The sequence below is a fragment of the Penicillium longicatenatum genome, assembly GCF_028827895.1.
Source record: "Penicillium longicatenatum strain IBT 33135 chromosome Unknown contig_2_segment0_segment0, whole genome shotgun sequence".
Taxonomy (NCBI): Eukaryota; Fungi; Ascomycota; class Eurotiomycetes; order Eurotiales; family Aspergillaceae; genus Penicillium; species Penicillium longicatenatum.
Window position 1 is genome coordinate 3,624,264 of NW_026643120.1, and position 16,470 is coordinate 3,640,733.

Below are 16,470 nucleotides of genomic sequence, written 5' to 3' on the forward strand. Positions count from 1 at the left end.
TAATCCCATTTCTTATGGATAAATCGCCTCTGCAGTCAGAATCGGCATAGCATATGCAAGTAATCAAGGAGAGCCGCATCGCTGATTGGCTGACTCACGTTTCACCTTATCATGCAGGTGCAGGACTAATTTTTTCCTCCTTATCTATAAAACTCAGCAGACTTAAGACTATAAAACCTTCTTCTATCTGGAAGAGTTCTCATTAGGTCGATGATACCCGGTTCAGCCCATGAGCTCTGAAATCTACGCGTCTCCAAGTTGCCCCGGACGTGACCCAAGGTCGATTGTGTCATAGCACGGCCCAACCGCACCCGCTATTTTCTCAGCTACGGCCCCCCGCGAAAACCTTGAAAGTAATCTCGGGACTTGCGACCGCACAAATCTTTCACTCTAGCGTATATCATGAACAACATGATGCTAGAGAACGCCATACCTCTTACGCCCTCCGAGGCGGCGTCCGGGCTTCTAGGCTCGATATCTATGACTTGTTGGATTTTCTTGTTGGTACGTCACTAACCCAACGGAGTTGGACAATCCCAAGCGCGCGACAAAAAAGAAGAACCAAAAAAGAATTTAACAATTCCACACAATAGGTTCCTCAACTAATTGAAAACTACCGCAATGGCAACGCGGAAGCAATTTCCTTTCTTTTCGTCCTAGTCTGGTTCATCGGCGATATCGCAAACCTCCTCGGCGGCTTACTAGCAGGTCTAGTACCCGTCATCATCGCAATTGCCGTGTACTTCTGCATCGCAGACGGTGTTCTGATTTCACAATGCCTATACTATAAAGCGCGGAACTCCCGCCTCGAGTCCGTGCACCGGCGCCGGCGCTCCTCAACTGAAACGCTTGATCCCACGACACCGCTCCTTGGTCGCCGATTTAGCGATTCGCTGGAGAATCCCCATAGGCGGCGGCGATCGTCGGGTTCTTGCCGTGATTATCAGGGTGCTGGGCGCCGGGAGAGCCAGGTTGAGGATCCGTTGGCGAAGATCGTGGAAGAGAGTGAGTATGGGCGGAAAGCCTGGCTCAAGAATTGTGTTAGTGTTTTGGGCATTTTCGTCGTCGGTATGGCTGGTTGGACGATTGCTTGGCAAACTGGAATGTGGACGCCGGCGCCGGCGCCGCAAGCGCATGCGGATGCGGCGGACATGGCTGTTGGTGGGCAAGTGTTGGGATATTTTAGTTCTGTTTGTTATCTGGGGTAAGTTTTGCATCTGGTGGTGGACACTGGGTCGATGCTGACTTTGCAATAGAGCGAGATTGCCTCAGATCTACAAGAACTACAGCGACAAGTCTTGTGAAGGTGCGTTTATTCAATCGTTGGGTCTCGTGCAGACCACGGCTAACATAGCTATATAGGCTTGTCACTTCTATTTTTCATCCTTTCTCTACTGGGTAACCTGACCTACGGCGCTGGGGTATGTGATACTTGAGCCTCTGTCTGTAAGAATATTAATCCGTTACTAACAAATGTGCAGATTCTGGCTCACTCCATGGAGCGAGAATATGTTATAACCAACCTGCCCTGGTTGATCGGATCTTTGGGAACCATGGCCGAAGATGTGGTTATCTTTTGCCAATTCCGCATCTATGCTGCACAGGAGCCTCTGTTGGCGGTATCTTGATTTTTCTTCTGTTGAATCTTTCATTGTGTCGGTACTCGCATATGTCGTGCTGATCTATATGCAACCACTGTCTCTAGTACTATTCTGTTATGGACGGTTTGAATGCGATTGACTGGCGCGAGGACTTTGTTCTTTGGAGCGAACATGGCGTTTTTTTTTCATATAGTTGCGGAGTGCTTAAGCAAAAAGCAAATCAATCATTACACTTTATTCCACAGGCACCCAAGGCCGCACGGCATGAAAGTATACAAATTGATGAACCAGTAGTGTGCTCTACGTCATACGACACCAGTTCTCAGATAACAAGAACGTGATCGCAGAACTACGGAATCACCCCAGACCAAGAGTTGGGAAAAAGCATTTCATACGTCGTGGCGCATATCGTAAGACCATGAACGAGTCAAGACTCATCTATGGGTAATCGAAACACAACCTACATCTACCTGCCAGGCCTGGGCATAAACCATCGTCAAATGAGAAAGAAATTGTGCCAAACGTCATTTGAATTCCCCTAATATCTTGGAAGCAACAATAGTTTCGGAATCACATAGGCATCCGATCGATTTAACCTCCGGCACTCGAGGCGGAGGCAGACCGAGCACCCAGTCTCCATTGAATGTCCTTGTCCGTTTGAATTTTGCTATTTTCTTTTTTTCTTCCCCGTGATTTAGGTCTTCGTAGCAGGGGTCGTGGAGTATCGAGTACAAGAGAGAATCGTCGAGGGAGCCGCAAGGCGGCAGCGGGATAAAAGGTAAGGGAAACGGCAAAAAGGAAACGACTTCAACTTCGGAACGGTTAAACCGCTTAGTCGAAAAGTCCGAATCCCATGTCGTCATCGGACTCCTCCTTCTCTGTGTGGGAGTTAGTAACCCATCCTAACATGTAGACCAATCGAGCCAAAACTTACCCTCAACCTTCTCCTCAGCGGCGGCCTCGGCGGGGGCAGCAGCACCACCGGCAGCGGCGGCACCAGCGGCGGGAGCAGGGCCAGCGGAGCCAACGTTGGTCAGCAAGTCCTTGATGTCCTTGCCCTCAAGAGCCTGGTAGAAAAAAATCGCGTAAGTCCGTGATCTTGAATTTGTTGTGCATCGGTGAATTCCCCTCAAAAGTATTCGTGGACAAAGCGGAGAATGCGATTGATTGTTGAAAAGGCGGGTTCAGAAATTTACCTTGGCGAAAATGGTGGCCCAGATGGGCTCAACCTCCTGGACCTTGGCGGCAGTCAGGAGAGTCTGGATCTTGTCGGCCTGCAAAAACGGAATCCAGGTTAGCCAGAGATTCAACCTTGTTGTAACGTAGCGAATCCAGCGGCCGCCATTTATCTCTTCCTATGCGATTCAAGATTCGCGAGAGAACAAATCCTGGCGGGGGCCTTTCCACTTCGCATCTTCGACTTCCTTCGATTTCAGGAAATACGTACAGAGATCTCAATGCCATCATCGGCAAGGATCAGAGCGGCGTAAGAGCAGGCGAGCTCGGAGGTGGACATTTTGTCGACTGGGGTTGACCGAATTGAAGTTAGAGATGGGAAGAGAAGAGAAGAGTGAAGGGTATCAAAAGCCTATCCGAACATGGCAACTGCTTCTTGGCGTGTGTGGGAAAAGCCCTCGCTTAGGGCTTGGCTAAATCGGGTCTAGTGCGTCCCTCTTTCCCGTGACTTTGAGAGTCCACGCTAATCCCAATCTGGTCCGGATGACATAATCCCGTAGTAATCAGCGTATCGCAAGACCATATCAGTCGGTCCCGAACTGACATCACAGACTGTGGGGTTTCCACGACTTTATCATTCTGTTTCACGTGTGATATTATTCCAGATCTCAGATCTTCTTCAAGATCTCCTTCTCATCTTGTTCTGATTTTGTCACTGCCTGACCTCCCCCGACTTTCTAATAATGGAGTCCCCCGCCATCCCGGTCCCGCTGGATCCGCGGGAGCAGCCCATCCTCGAACGCCTGCTTCGAACCCGCGACTCCCTCCTTCTCCTCAAACAAGACAAGTCATCCTACATAAAGTCTCGAGATGTCCTACCTCTGTACGAGGAGGTTATCGGAGAAGTAGAGAAGCTCAATGCGGCTCGTAAAGAGCAGGACCGCCGCTTGACCCATAACCGATGTGAGTACCGAATAGGCTGATGGGCCGTGCGTAGCCGGTGTACACCGTGACTAACCATCGTCGCTCGACAGTGGATTATGTGTTGGATGATTGTTTCCAGTTGATTTCTTTGCTCTTCCTAACAGTAGGCAAGAATAATGAGGCTCCGGCAGTGTAAGCGGATAATCACCTACCCCGCGGCTCCCTTATCAGTGCTGATAACTTTGTCTAGGTACTCGCTGGCAACAACCATCCAGGTATATCTTTGAGACTAAGCTCCCATTTGTCTTTGGAATTTCTCTAACCTTTTTCATCTCTAGCGTCTGCTCGACCACCTTGAAGAAGCTGGATTTTACAGCTCGAAAGATTTGAATTCAATCACAAAGACCCTCGAATCCATGCGGGAGACCCTAGAGCGCGGTCGCAATACATACTCACCAGCTCTTCTTACTCTACTTGAAAGTCGATTAGAACAATGCCAGATTTCTCTGGACAAATTACAGAAAGGACTAGCGGCCTTGGCTCCACCCATGGCCCAGACCCACGAGACACTAGTTTCTATCTTGCGTTCCACCTCCGCAGTCAACACCCGCTCAAAGGTAGCCATTATTGATCCCTTTGCTGTTTGAGATATGCTGAATTTTTTTTCTTGGAATCAGTTCTCGGCTTCGGAAGTCAACAGCCTTCGGGATCAATTGAAAAAGATCGAGAGCCAGATGAAGGATGGAAATTTTGTGGATTCCGAGGGTAATATTCTCCCTGGCCAGGACGACATCAAATCTCTGATGGAGCGATGCTGGCGTTGGACGGAAACTGTTCTTGAGCGGTATGTTTCTCGCCCCAAATAACGAATGTGTTTAATTATTAACTTCAACGCAGCCAAGGCAAAATCCTGGAGCGCTTCCAGGAGCAATATGAGCGCCTGCTTGAAATTCGCAACCAGCTAGACCGACTGTCAGTCACACAGGCCTGGTCGCTTCGAGAGACAGATCTCTTTGGATACCAGCGCAAACTCGATCGAATTGACGAGGCCCGTGTCAATGGCAACTTTGTTGACGCCGAAGGACAACCTGCTGATCTTCACGCGCAGAGGGTAAAATATGTCGCTGCATTCATGACAAAACTACTTTGCTAATTGAGAATTAGACCCTGCTGTACCTTATTCGACGAAGCTACGCATACATCTACGCCCTTTTGATCTCGTCCGAGCCCGTGTCCGAGGCTTTGCTACCGGTCTACAACCAACTGCAGACGCTTCGTCGCTGTCTAATCGAGGTCAAGGAGTCTGGCGGTGTGTCAAACTCGAGAGAATTGTACCCCTACAGCATGAAGGTATAAAATTGATCCTAACAGCACATTTCTGTTATGGTTGACTAACTGAAGCAGCTCAATTCAATTGACAACATGCGCGTTGACGGAAAATTCTACGTTGGCCCCGACATTCCTGAAGGCCAAGGAAGCGTAAACGCCTTGCTCGCAGAATGCTATGATTACGTCTGGGAACTGCGAGCCGCCGTAGCAGACGAGGAAAACCAGTCCTAGTGACTGTTTCGACCGCCCTGCTTATTTTTATTTCCAATATGTGTTGTTCCTACCCATCTGTATGATGGATTGGCCATCTATGAAACGCCCCGGATGCTTTGCCATTGTACTTTTTGGGCTCGCCCTAATGACTTTTTCCTTTTCTTGTTTTCACCAGGCGTTGATCTGTGGCAATTTTCGAACCCGATTTGGTACTGGCACTATTTGTGAAGGGAGGATCGTTATCTGAGTATCAAATCTTGGGACAATTTATTTCAAACTTCAAACTTCTCTACAAAAGAATAATATCTATTTGTATCATATTATGACTGATTAGTTAACATAAGAACCCTACGTAACTAATCCCGTAGATCGCGACTTATACTCTGGTTTCCCCACAATTATTTTAAACAACCGGTATCGGCGCAACCTCCAGCCAATCAGGACCAAGACAAATAACCCAGACTCCGGCGGCGAAAAAAAGCCCTCGAAACCTCAGCCCTGACTCATTCTCCAGTTCTCATACCTCCATAGTTGAAGATGGTGAGCCAGCTAGTATGGCAGCGGGCTAATGCCTCTCGCAGGGTGAGTTCTCGATACTCCAAAAGGCTGAATGGCAGGAATTGAACCTTTACTGACCTTATAGCAGCTGGCCGCGCGCCTGTCCCCACAACGAGTTACCCGTGGCCTGGCCACCGAAGCCTCCTCCTCCCGGATGCCGCCCTACCCCAAGATTGTCCGAAACCTCGAGCAGGTTCGCAAGGTTCTCGGCTCCGACCGTGCCCTGACTCTTGCTGAGAAGATCTTGTACGCTCATTTGGCCAACCCCGAGGAGTCATTACTCTCCGGTACCAACAATGGCCGCGATATTCGCGGCAAGGCCAACTTGAAGTTGAAGCCCGATCGTGTGGCAATGCAGGATGCCTCCGCCCAGATGGCCCTGCTCCAGTTCATGTCCTGCGGTCTGCCTTCAACTGCCGTTCCTGCTAGTATTCACTGCGACCACATGATTGTTGGAGAGCGTGGTGCCGACACTGATCTTCCAGCCTCAATTAAGGGTAACAGTGAGGTCTTCGACTTCCTGGAGAGTGCTGCCAAGCGATACGGTATTGAGTTCTGGCCTCCGGGTGCCGGTATCATTCACCAGAGTGTGCTGGAGAACTATGCTGCCCCTGGTCTGATGATGCTTGGTACCGACAGCCACACTCCCAACGGAGGTGGTTTGGGTGCCATTGCCATTGGTGTCGGCGGTGCTGATGCCGTCGATGCATTGGTCGATGCTCCATGGGAGTTGAAGGCGCCTAAGATTCTCGGTGTGCGCCTTGAAGGCAAGCTGAGCGGCTGGGCCTCTCCCAAGGATATCATCATGCACCTCGCGGGCAAGCTCACCGTGCGTGGTGGCACTGGCTTCATTGTTGAATACCACGGACCTGGTGTCGAGACTCTTAGCTGCACTGGTATGGCTACTTGCTGTAACATGGGCGCTGAGGTCGGCGCTACCACCTCGCTCTTCCCCTTCTCGCCTAGCATGGTGCCCTACCTTGAGGCTACCCACCGTGGTCACGTCGCCAAGGCTGCTGCTGAGATTGCTGCCTCTGGCCCTAAGAACCTGCTGCGCGCTGATAGCGAGGCTGAGTACGACCAGGTGATCACTATCAACCTGTCCGAGCTCGAGCCCCACATCAACGGCCCATTCACTCCCGATCTGTCGGTTCCTCTGTCTAAGTTTGCGGAGACCGTTCGTGAAAAGAACTGGCCCGAGACTTTCGGTGCTGGTCTTATCGGTAGCTGCACCAACTCCTCGTACGAGGACATGACCCGTGCCGAGGACCTGGTGAAGCAGGCCACCGCCGCTGGCTTGAAGCCTAAGGCTGACTTCTTCATCACCCCTGGTAGTGAGCAGATCCGTGCCACCCTCGAGCGTGACCAGACTCTGTCCACCTTCTCCGAGGCTGGTGGCATTGTTCTCGCTAACGCCTGTGGTCCTTGCATTGGTCAGTGGAACCGTACTGATGAAACGCCCAAGAACGAGGACAACGCCATCTTCACTTCTTACAACCGTAACTTCCCTGGTCGTAACGATGGCAACCGTCGCACCATGAACTTCCTGGCTTCCCCCGAGCTGGTCACTGCCCTCGCCTACTCCGGTACCACTACCTTCAACCCCATGACCGACTCCCTGACCACCCCCGGCGGCGAGGCCTTCAAGTTCCAGGCCCCTTCAGGCTTTGACTTGCCTAGCGCTGGTTTCGAGGCTGGTAACCCCAAGTTCCAGCCTACCGCTGCCATTCCCGATGCTAGCGTCGAGGTCGAGGTCTCTCCCACCTCTGAACGTCTGGCCTTGCTGGAGCCTTTCGCCCCCTTCCCCGAGGGTGATCTTTCCGGTCTGCAGGTTCTGTACAAGGTCAAGGGCCAGTGCACAACTGACACCATCTCTGCCGCCGGACCTTGGCTCAAGTACAAGGGTCACTTGCCCAACATCTCTGCCAACACTCTCATCGGTGCCGTCAACGCCGCCACCGGCGAGACCAACGTCGCCTACGACGAGAACGGTAACAAGTCCGGTATCCCCGAGCTCGCCGAGCAGTGGAAGAACAAGGGCATTGAGTGGCTCGTCGTTGCCGAAGACAACTACGGTGAGGGTTCTGCCCGTGAGCACGCCGCCCTGCAGCCTCGTTTCCTCGGTGGCCGTGTCATCGTCTCCAAGAGCTTTGCCCGTATCCACGAGACCAACCTGAAGAAACAGGGTGTTGTTCCTCTCACCTTTGCCAACCGTGAGGACTACGACCGTATCGAGGCCTGTGACACTGTCGACACCGTCGGCCTGTACGACACTCTGAAGGCCGGTGGCCAGGGTGAGATTCAGCTGCGCGTCACCAAGCGTAAGACTGGCGAGACCTTCCTCGTTCCCACCAACCACACTCTCAGCAAGGACCAGTCTGGATTCATTCTTGCCGGTAGTGCCCTGAACCTGCTCGCCAAGCAGGCTCAGCAATCATAAAGAAAAGTGAAGTTTACGTTTCTTAAATGAAACAAGAAAAGTCGGTTGCGATCAGGAGTTGATGATCCGGGCTGGGCTGCGGGATGCATATATAGCCAATTCACTTTTGTATCTTTGGAGAACTTGGATTTCTGTATTTTTTTTCGGTTTTGCGAGCTAGATGATATCCAATGTGATCTGTATTCTATGTTTTATTTATCATTTAAGTACTTCGACATTTGTAGTATTAACATCACGAGAACGGGGTAATATAGACCTTGCACGAGAGAATTGAATGATGTAGTTAAGCCAAACAAAGAGATATTGCATGCTCTATACAACCTTTTGCGTGAGATCAAAAAGCTTCCGGAGTTCGGATTCCGCACCAAGAAGATTTGTCGGGAGTCGTTCCTCACAATAGCTCCATCTTGAACATTACTCAGGTCAACAACCAATGTTAGCCAATGTTGTATTGAAACAATTGAACATATTCTGACAACTTATCTTCTCATCAATTTGAGCAAAACCTATACCACAAGCAATGTAATTTGATCATCTTTCAAGCTGTGCCCCCAACCAGCGAGTATCATGAACTGACAGAACGTGATCACGTTAGCATTACCTTCGTTTAGCTTGAAAAGATACATCCAATCAAATTTTAGCGAAGACTACCCTGACCTATATTTGGTTTAATTTGTAGGACATAATTGCAAGATCCTACTGGCTAAGCCATGATGTACCATGAGTTGGGGCAAATCCTACCGAGATCCAGTAACAAGTCACCTCATGGCGATTCCCTACATCGATGAGGCGAGGTCCGTCGAGCGTTTACTTGGAGACGCGATTGAATCAAGTGACATCGAGCATTCATTCCCCGCCAAAAACGCTAGACTTCTCTTGGAGTGCGATAAGGATCCCTGGTCGAGGTCCCTGGGGCGCGTGTCACAGGACAGGTACCGAATGTATAATACGACATAGGTCCCTGGACAAAAGGCCACTACACCAAGAGCGCGATCTGGACACTTCATCACTAAACGCTGTACATCCTTCGACTTTGTGGAGGCATGTCAGGCACAGGGCGCGGTTGGCCCGCGCGGCTGATAAGATACGTGCGGGGAAATTTTGCCACTATAAAATGAGTTTGCCCGCCCTACAGTTGACTCAGGCTTCAAGTACATCACGCCCTCAGTTCAGTCACAATGGAGCAGCCAACCCGCATAATTAAAAAGCCCTGGATCGAAACACCACTCATTGAGTCGGCAACGCTATCCAAGCTCGCAGGATGGTAGGTTCCCTACCTCACCCCCTCATCCCTACCCAAACACAAGGACCGCAAGCAAAACAAAACCCCAATTGCTCAGCTAACATGCTTACAGTAAAATATTCCTCAAACTCGAGCTACTGCAGCCATCCGGATCTTTCAAATCACGGTTCGTCAAATCCATCTGAGGGATACTATCATGTACTCCAAACCTCGACTACTTGACAGAACTAACAATCCATAGAGGAGTCGGCAACCTAATTCTCTCAGCCCTCAAAAACCCAGCCAACAAATCCAAAGCCGTTCACCTCTACAGCTCCTCAGGCGGAAACGCAGGTCTAGCAGCCGTCCACGCAGCCCGCGACCTAAATTGCGCCTGCACCGTCGTCGTACCCCACAGCACAAAACCAATGATGATAAACAAGCTCCGCGCCGCAGGTGCAACAGACGTCGTCCAGCACGGTGCAAGCTGGTTCGAAGCAGACACATACCTCCGTGAGAACTTTATCGAAAAGCAGCCATCGCCCGAAGAAAACGCAGTAAACGTCTACGTGCCTCCATTCGATCATCCCGATATCTGGGAAGGCGCTGGAAGTATGGTGGATGAGATCGCAGCGCAATTACCTGCCCGTGAAAAGGGTGGTCGTCAGGTTGCTGGTGCATTCCCGGCTGATGCGATCGTGTGCAGTGTTGGTGGTGGGGGACTTTTCAATGGTGTTGTTGCGGGGTTGGAAAAGCATATGGATGAGTTCGGGAGTGGGACTGATATTCCTGGAGTGAAGAAGGTGCATGTTCTTGCCGTGGAGACTAGCGGAGCTGATTCGTTGGCGCATTCTTTACGGAACGGTCGGCTTAGTTCTTTGGATGCTATTACCTCGCTTGCTACTTCACTTGGTGCGCTTTGTGTGGCTAAGAAGACTTTGGCTAATGCTAAGTATCCGCCGCCGGGTGTGCAGGTTAGTAGTCTTGTCGGGTCGGATGCGGAGGCTGCGAGGGGAATTCTGCGGTTGGCGGATGAGATGCGATTGCAGGTTGAGTTGGCTTGTGGTATTAGCTTGGAGGTTGCTGTTGCTGGGCGGTTGAAGGAGGTTATGCCTGATTTGAATCCGGATAGTCGGGTTGTGGTTGTTGTTTGTGGTGGAAGTAATATTACGGCGGAGATGATTGCGGAGTATAGGCAGCGTTTGGATGAAGGGTGGGAATAGACCTCTGGGACATTAAATGTTAGAATGTTAAAGGTTTACTAGCTCTTAAAATTATACTACGATTGTAAATTGACTAACTCTGGGCCTTTGGAACCTTGACGTAAGTCCTTTCATGTGTTTTTTATCGGATGATATCTAGAACCACGTTCGAAAAGATATACATCCGTGGATGCTCATGCACTGCGGGTTCTCAAGTTCTCCCTTCCCCTGGATACGTAGGCATTCTGAAATTGCAAATACTGTACTTTATTCGTTATATTCGTGGTCGTGCGCAATATAAAGACATGGCCTAGTCTAAGTTCACATGCAAAGCAGTAGAAATAGGCCCTCGCTCAAAGACATCTTCAAATCCACCAGGGCGCCTAGCAGGGACAGATAAGACACATAAATAAACACCTACAGCTCCTCATCTAGTCACTATCACTAGCAACATCATTATCAGAGCCCATGGTCTCATCCTGAATACCCTCCGCCAGAATATACTCGGCCTTTTGCAAGGTCTGCTTAATTTCCGGCTTGTTGAAGAGCAGATCAGCAGGTTTTTGGCCATGCTTATTCCGCACCCGGGGATCACAACCGGCCTCACACATCATATTGATCATCTCCTCGCCCAATTCAGCGTTCTTGTCATTGGCGTAGCGTACGGCAATGTGTAGCGGTGTGTCCTTGTCCATGCGGGTCAGAGGGTCGCACTCGAAGTACTGAATATCGAACAAGGCGTCCATAACTTCATCTGCAAGTATATCTCCTGTTAGCCAAGTTCCAGGGAAGATCGTGAGCGATCAATGCAAGTTATCATCAACGTACAGCTTCCGTAGAGAGCACAAATGTGCAATGCGTGGTTTCCCAAGGCATCCGTTACACTGTTGAAGAATTCCGCTACCTCCTCATTTGTCTTCTCGCTCATGCCGTTGAGAATTTGCTCGATCAGGTCTGTCTGGTCTCGGCGACAAGCCTCGACGACCAGTTCGCGGGGGAAGCACCCTGAAGTAAATAGCGGTCAGCGGGAGCCATGATACACCAAACCGTCCAGTCAACTCACTTCGTCATCAGCCATGGTGATCAATCGTCAATCTAATCGTGTGATTTGGGAAAAGTAGCAGGTATTCTCGGTGCGCGGATGCGGTAACCGCGGAAGCTGGTTTGAAACGTTTGAGCCTAGAGTGGCGCAGCGGTGGGATTCGAAGTGGGTGGAGCTGCGATTTGTCCGGTGGCGCCGTATCAAGGGATTATGTACAATCCACAACCAGGTCTTAGGCAATTTGCAAAGATTAGGTGATTTCAAACTGTTTTCGAGGGTGTTGTTATTTGGACCGCTGCTTTCCCCAGGGACATCCCACGCCGGATCATGTGATTTTCCGGATTCCCCGCCGCAGTTTAGCCGCGCGCCTAGATCTGCCCGAATTACTGATTCACGATTTAACGATTCATGAAGGCTGCGACTTGAGCGCAAAGGATCTGGCCTACGCTTTGTTTTACGACGATTGTGCGACCTACAAGACATTTTCTATACTACTAGACTGGATCTGGCAAGATGCCACTGGTTTGTCCGTCATCCTTTTCCATGCGAGAAAAAAAAAGCTTCATCCGACTGCGACAGCTACAGCGACAGTGACTGACTTTTTCGTCCCATATAGTCTGCCCCAACTGCAGCAATGCGCTGACTATAGCTCGCGCTGACTCCACCAATCAACATCCCATGGGCGTGAACCGCTTCGAATGCCGAACCTGTCCCTACGAATGGGCGCTAGAAAAGAAGTGGTACGACCGCACCGACATGAAGCAGAAGGAAGTTGAAGAAGCGCTTGGTGGCAAGGATGAGTGGAAGAATGCGGACAGTGTGGCCAGTAAGTTTCATCAAGGTTCTGGATTCGTTGATCTGGATGATAAACTAACGGGATGTAGCACAATGCCCCAAGGAAGGCTGCAATGGCGAGCGAGCATACTTCTACCAACTGCAGATTCGCAGTGCAGATGAGCCGATGACTACATTCCTGCGGGTATGTTTTTTTCTTACTTTCCCCTCCTTGCATGGGGCCGAAGCTCGAGAAACTGACAGCTGTGGCTAGTGTGTGAAATGTGCGACCCAGTGGAGAGAAAACTAATGCCCGAAGAGCTCGGGAATTCCTTTCCAACTTCTGCTGGGCCTATCAATGCCTACTACCGTGTCTTTTGGCTTTTTTTTATTTACTGTCCCTGCATTCAAAGAGGCTGGGTTTTTGTTTCGCATTGTAAATGGCGCATTTACGAGGCTAGGGATTGGCGTTAGGATCATAAAGTGAGATAGATACCCAAATTTGATCTACGTCAGTCGCACAGATTACTATCTGGCCCGGATAGGAAAGGTGTAAAAAGTAAAGAAAAAAAATTGGGTTTATACATAGAAACCAACCCATGGGTCCCCGTCGATTCCATACTAACCAGAAAGGAAAGGAAAAAAGTTTGACTTTTGATATTGGTCAGACCTTGTAGGGGAAGCTCAGATGGGAGTCATTGTTTTGGCTATACCTGTTATAGACCCCGACTGCATGGCCATGTCCTGTTTCAGCCTCCGAGTTATGATTTCCATGTCTGTGTGGCAAAAAAAAAAAAATCAAAATCTTTCGCTGCATAACATTGTCGGAATCATAGTGGGTCCTGAAGCTTTGGCGGTGACGGCGACTGCCCCGCGGCTGAGGGGCAGGTGGGATGTGTTACAGCACAGAAGCAGAGATTTCTGCCCTAGGGGAAGCTAGGAAAAACCCACCATAACAAAAGGTCAAAACAATACAAACCTACCCAACCGGACTGCGTTGCTGCCCAGTCGGCCCAGTCTAAGAAAGAGTGGACTGGGAGGAGGGCACGATTGAGAAAAAAATTCACACAGAGTGGATCCCTATGGGAGAGGGAACCAGGGAAACGGCGAAAAAGTGAGAGTAAATTAAGTAGAGGGTACTTGTTCCCAGGTGCGCAGTGTGCGTGTAAAGAGGTACTGAGTACCCAAACAGCCCACCAGGAAGATTCTGCGTTGGTCCCGCCAAAGTGGGGTACATGACCCACGGCTCAGCCAATCACGTCTCCCGATTGGAAAGGGCTTGAACCCGCCCACGACTCGCCTCTCTCGCTTGCCCCTCCATATAAGGATTTCCCCCTCCCCCTCCCACTGAAATTTTTCTTCCTTCCCCTCGTCCGCATCAGTACGTATAACTTGCCCTCCCCTACCTCTTTCTCTTCTTTCCTCCTTCATCCTCTAACATCTTCACAGTACCTTTACGCACGCCGTAAAATCTGTGCAATCTCAAACCTTTTAAAAGTCTTTATTCTCAACCGTCACCATGGGGTATGTTTCTATCCATCGCGCCTTGCCATCCATTGATCAATTCTAACCCACCTCACAGTAAGGAAGAGCGTTCCCACCTTAACATCGTCGTTATCGGCCACGTCGATTCCGGCAAGTCCACCACCACCGGTAAGCTTTACCCCCCTCCTACCCCTCCTTCCTCTTTCGAACATGATACTGATTCATCATAGGTCACTTGATCTACAAGTGTGGTGGTATTGACCAGCGTACCATCGAGAAGTTCGAGAAGGAGGCTGCTGAGCTCGGAAAGGGTTCCTTCAAGTATGCCTGGGTTCTTGACAAACTCAAGGCTGAGCGTGAGCGTGGTATCACCATCGATATCGCTCTCTGGAAGTTCCAGACCCAGAAGTTCGAGGTCACCGTCATTGGTAAGCTGCACTACCCTTCTTCCATCGTGGACTTTCCATTAACATCCCCTCTCAGATGCCCCCGGTCACCGTGATTTCATCAAGAACATGATCACTGGTACCTCCCAGGCTGATTGCGCCATTCTCATCATTGCCTCCGGTACCGGTGAGTTCGAGGCTGGTATCTCCAAGGATGGCCAGACCCGTGAGCACGCTCTGCTTGCTTTCACCCTCGGTGTCCGCCAGCTCATTGTTGCCCTCAACAAGATGGACACCTGCAAGTGGTCCCAGGACCGTTACAACGAGATTGTCAAGGAGACCTCCGGCTTCATCAAGAAGGTCGGATACAACCCCAAGAACGTCCCCTTCGTCCCCATCTCCGGTTTCAACGGTGACAACATGCTTGAGGTTTCCGAGAACTGCCCCTGGTACAAGGGTTGGGAGAAGGAGGGCAAGTCCGGCAAGGTCACTGGTAAGACCTTGCTCGAGGCCATTGACGCCATTGAGCCCCCTACCCGTCCCGTCGGCAAGCCCCTCCGTCTGCCCCTCCAGGATGTTTACAAGATCTCCGGTATTGGCACGGTTCCCGTCGGTCGTGTCGAGACCGGTAAGATCGTCCCCGGTATGATCGTCACCTTCGCTCCCGCCAACGTCACCACTGAGGTCAAGTCCGTTGAGATGCACCACCAGCAGCTCAAGGAGGGTGTCCCCGGTGACAACGTCGGCTTCAACGTCAAGAACGTTTCCGTCAAGGAGGTTCGCCGTGGTAACGTTGCCGGTGACTCCAAGAACGACCCCCCATGGGCTGTGCTTCCTTCAACGCCCAGGTCATTGTCCTGAACCACCCCGGTCAGGTCGGCGCTGGTTACGCACCCGTTCTCGACTGCCACACCGCTCACATTGCTTGCAAGTTCTCTGAGCTCCTCGAGAAGATCGATCGCCGTACCGGTAAGTCCGTTGAGGACCAGCCCAAGTTCATCAAGTCCGGTGATGCCGCTATCGTCAAGATGGTTCCCTCCAAGCCCATGTGTGTCGAGCCCTTCACTGAGTACCCTCCCCTCGGTCGTTTCGCCGTCCGTGACATGCGTCAGACCGTTGCTGTCGGTGTCATCAAGTCCGTCGAGAAGTCCGCTGGTGGTGCCGGTAAGGTCACCAAGGCCGCTGCCAAGGCTGGCAAGAAATAAGTGATTTGCGGATGACCAAAGAGATGCCGTGATGATTTTTATTTCTTCAAAATGCTTTTATGTGGAGCTAGATTTTGCTGAGTAGTTTTAAAAAATGACTACCTACAGATTCGTGACTCATGTCAATTCTTTTCATACGTGCCTTGACCAAGTAATTGTAATTCTAGATGTAGATGTAGCCTTGTCTCTACTTTGGCTGTACATGAAGCCTAAGTTGAGCACAAATTTTAATGTGCGTTCCTTGGGGCTCGATGACTGCTGATGGTATCTACCTTGGTCTTAGACTCAAAGTAAAACCCCCCACCTCCCCCCCCCCTCTCCGCTCCAGTTGACGACCTTCCAAAACCAGATCCTCACAGCACTGTTTCAGAAAACCCATCCTATGATCCAGCATAGCGCTTATCACTCGGTTGCATTGTCTAAATATAAATGTCTGACGTCCTCTCCGCATCCATGATCCTTTGAAGCGGATTTCAAACTTAAAGCCTGATAAGAAGAAGGAGTCTTATTGGTCCATGGATTGAGTTTACCAAGGTTCTCGGATTGGACTGCTTTGGTTTGGATTATAATTCGAATTGGGAACTCTGTTGACTTTTTAAGTTGGAAGTTGGGGTGTGGGGTGATATATTTTTGAGGTTATAGGTAAGCTTATCATGGTTCCGGTAATGCTCGAGTACTTGGGAAGGGCCTCGGACTTTCTGACATTTAAATGTCCAGAACGCCGTGGACTGCGATTTGAAGTTGAATTTGGTATATATACTTGCATGTGTGTGTACCAATTGCGTTGTCCATGCATGCGCATTCTTTCTCTATTGTTAAGACTGGGTTCCTCTATAAATCCATGGCCGCCGATCTTCAAAAATTTAGTACCTATATGTGCCTGGACTTCGGTATAGTATATGTTGACACGTGG

At 50.3% G+C, this 16,470-nt stretch overlaps 8 protein-coding genes across 8 annotated transcripts; 6 read left to right on the forward strand and 2 right to left on the reverse strand.

The window, feature by feature from the left end:
• Nucleotides 1-411: 411 nt before the first annotated feature.
• N7484_003866 (PQ-loop repeat-containing protein) lies at nucleotides 412-1,628 on the forward strand (the record flags this gene model as incomplete). The annotated part of the gene is made up of 5 exons (XM_057114286.1): nucleotides 412-504; nucleotides 594-1,204; nucleotides 1,257-1,306; nucleotides 1,363-1,421; nucleotides 1,482-1,628. 5 exons carry the CDS (start codon nucleotides 412-414, stop codon nucleotides 1,626-1,628), a joined length of 960 nt encoding a protein of 319 aa, XP_056974426.1.
• Nucleotides 1,629-2,432: 804 nt separating this feature from the next.
• Nucleotides 2,433-3,117, reverse strand: rpp1 (ribosomal protein P1; the record flags this gene model as incomplete). Its single annotated transcript, XM_057114287.1, has 4 exons — nucleotides 2,433-2,479; nucleotides 2,536-2,668; nucleotides 2,798-2,875; nucleotides 3,049-3,117. 4 exons carry the CDS (start codon nucleotides 3,115-3,117, stop codon nucleotides 2,433-2,435), a joined length of 327 nt encoding a protein of 108 aa, XP_056974427.1.
• Nucleotides 3,118-3,520: 403 nt separating this feature from the next.
• Nucleotides 3,521-5,261, forward strand: N7484_003868 (uncharacterized protein; the record flags this gene model as incomplete). The annotated part of the gene is made up of 8 exons (XM_057114288.1): nucleotides 3,521-3,740; nucleotides 3,812-3,893; nucleotides 3,952-3,976; nucleotides 4,040-4,318; nucleotides 4,379-4,545; nucleotides 4,599-4,812; nucleotides 4,866-5,051; nucleotides 5,106-5,261. The coding sequence occupies 8 exons, from the start codon at nucleotides 3,521-3,523 to the stop codon at nucleotides 5,259-5,261; spliced, it is 1,329 nt and encodes a 442-aa protein (XP_056974428.1).
• Nucleotides 5,262-5,780: 519 nt separating this feature from the next.
• N7484_003869 (aconitate hydratase ACO2) lies at nucleotides 5,781-8,241 on the forward strand (the record flags this gene model as incomplete). Its single annotated transcript, XM_057114289.1, has 2 exons — nucleotides 5,781-5,825; nucleotides 5,887-8,241. The coding sequence occupies 2 exons, from the start codon at nucleotides 5,781-5,783 to the stop codon at nucleotides 8,239-8,241; spliced, it is 2,400 nt and encodes a 799-aa protein (XP_056974429.1).
• A 1,178-nt stretch (nucleotides 8,242-9,419) lies between these two features.
• On the forward strand, nucleotides 9,420-10,686 carry N7484_003870 (putative L-serine dehydratase; the record flags this gene model as incomplete). Its single annotated transcript, XM_057114290.1, has 3 exons — nucleotides 9,420-9,505; nucleotides 9,597-9,650; nucleotides 9,726-10,686. 3 exons carry the CDS (start codon nucleotides 9,420-9,422, stop codon nucleotides 10,684-10,686), a joined length of 1,101 nt encoding a protein of 366 aa, XP_056974430.1.
• Nucleotides 10,687-11,096: 410 nt separating this feature from the next.
• On the reverse strand, nucleotides 11,097-11,743 carry N7484_003871 (ankyrin repeat-containing protein ANK1; the record flags this gene model as incomplete). Its single annotated transcript, XM_057114291.1, has 3 exons — nucleotides 11,097-11,419; nucleotides 11,494-11,670; nucleotides 11,725-11,743. 3 exons carry the CDS (start codon nucleotides 11,741-11,743, stop codon nucleotides 11,097-11,099), a joined length of 519 nt encoding a protein of 172 aa, XP_056974431.1.
• A 642-nt stretch (nucleotides 11,744-12,385) lies between these two features.
• Nucleotides 12,386-12,791, forward strand: N7484_003872 (DNA-directed RNA polymerase III core subunit RPC11; the record flags this gene model as incomplete). The annotated part of the gene is made up of 3 exons (XM_057114292.1): nucleotides 12,386-12,533; nucleotides 12,592-12,686; nucleotides 12,756-12,791. The coding sequence occupies 3 exons, from the start codon at nucleotides 12,386-12,388 to the stop codon at nucleotides 12,789-12,791; spliced, it is 279 nt and encodes a 92-aa protein (XP_056974432.1).
• A 1,114-nt stretch (nucleotides 12,792-13,905) lies between these two features.
• On the forward strand, nucleotides 13,906-15,557 carry N7484_003873 (translation elongation factor EF-1 alpha; the record flags this gene model as incomplete). Its single annotated transcript, XM_057114293.1, has 5 exons — nucleotides 13,906-14,005; nucleotides 14,064-14,134; nucleotides 14,197-14,394; nucleotides 14,450-15,180; nucleotides 15,201-15,557. The coding sequence occupies exons 1-5, from the start codon at nucleotides 14,001-14,003 to the stop codon at nucleotides 15,555-15,557; spliced, it is 1,362 nt and encodes a 453-aa protein (XP_056974433.1). The 5' UTR covers nucleotides 13,906-14,000.
• Between the last annotated feature and the right edge of the window lie 913 nt (nucleotides 15,558-16,470).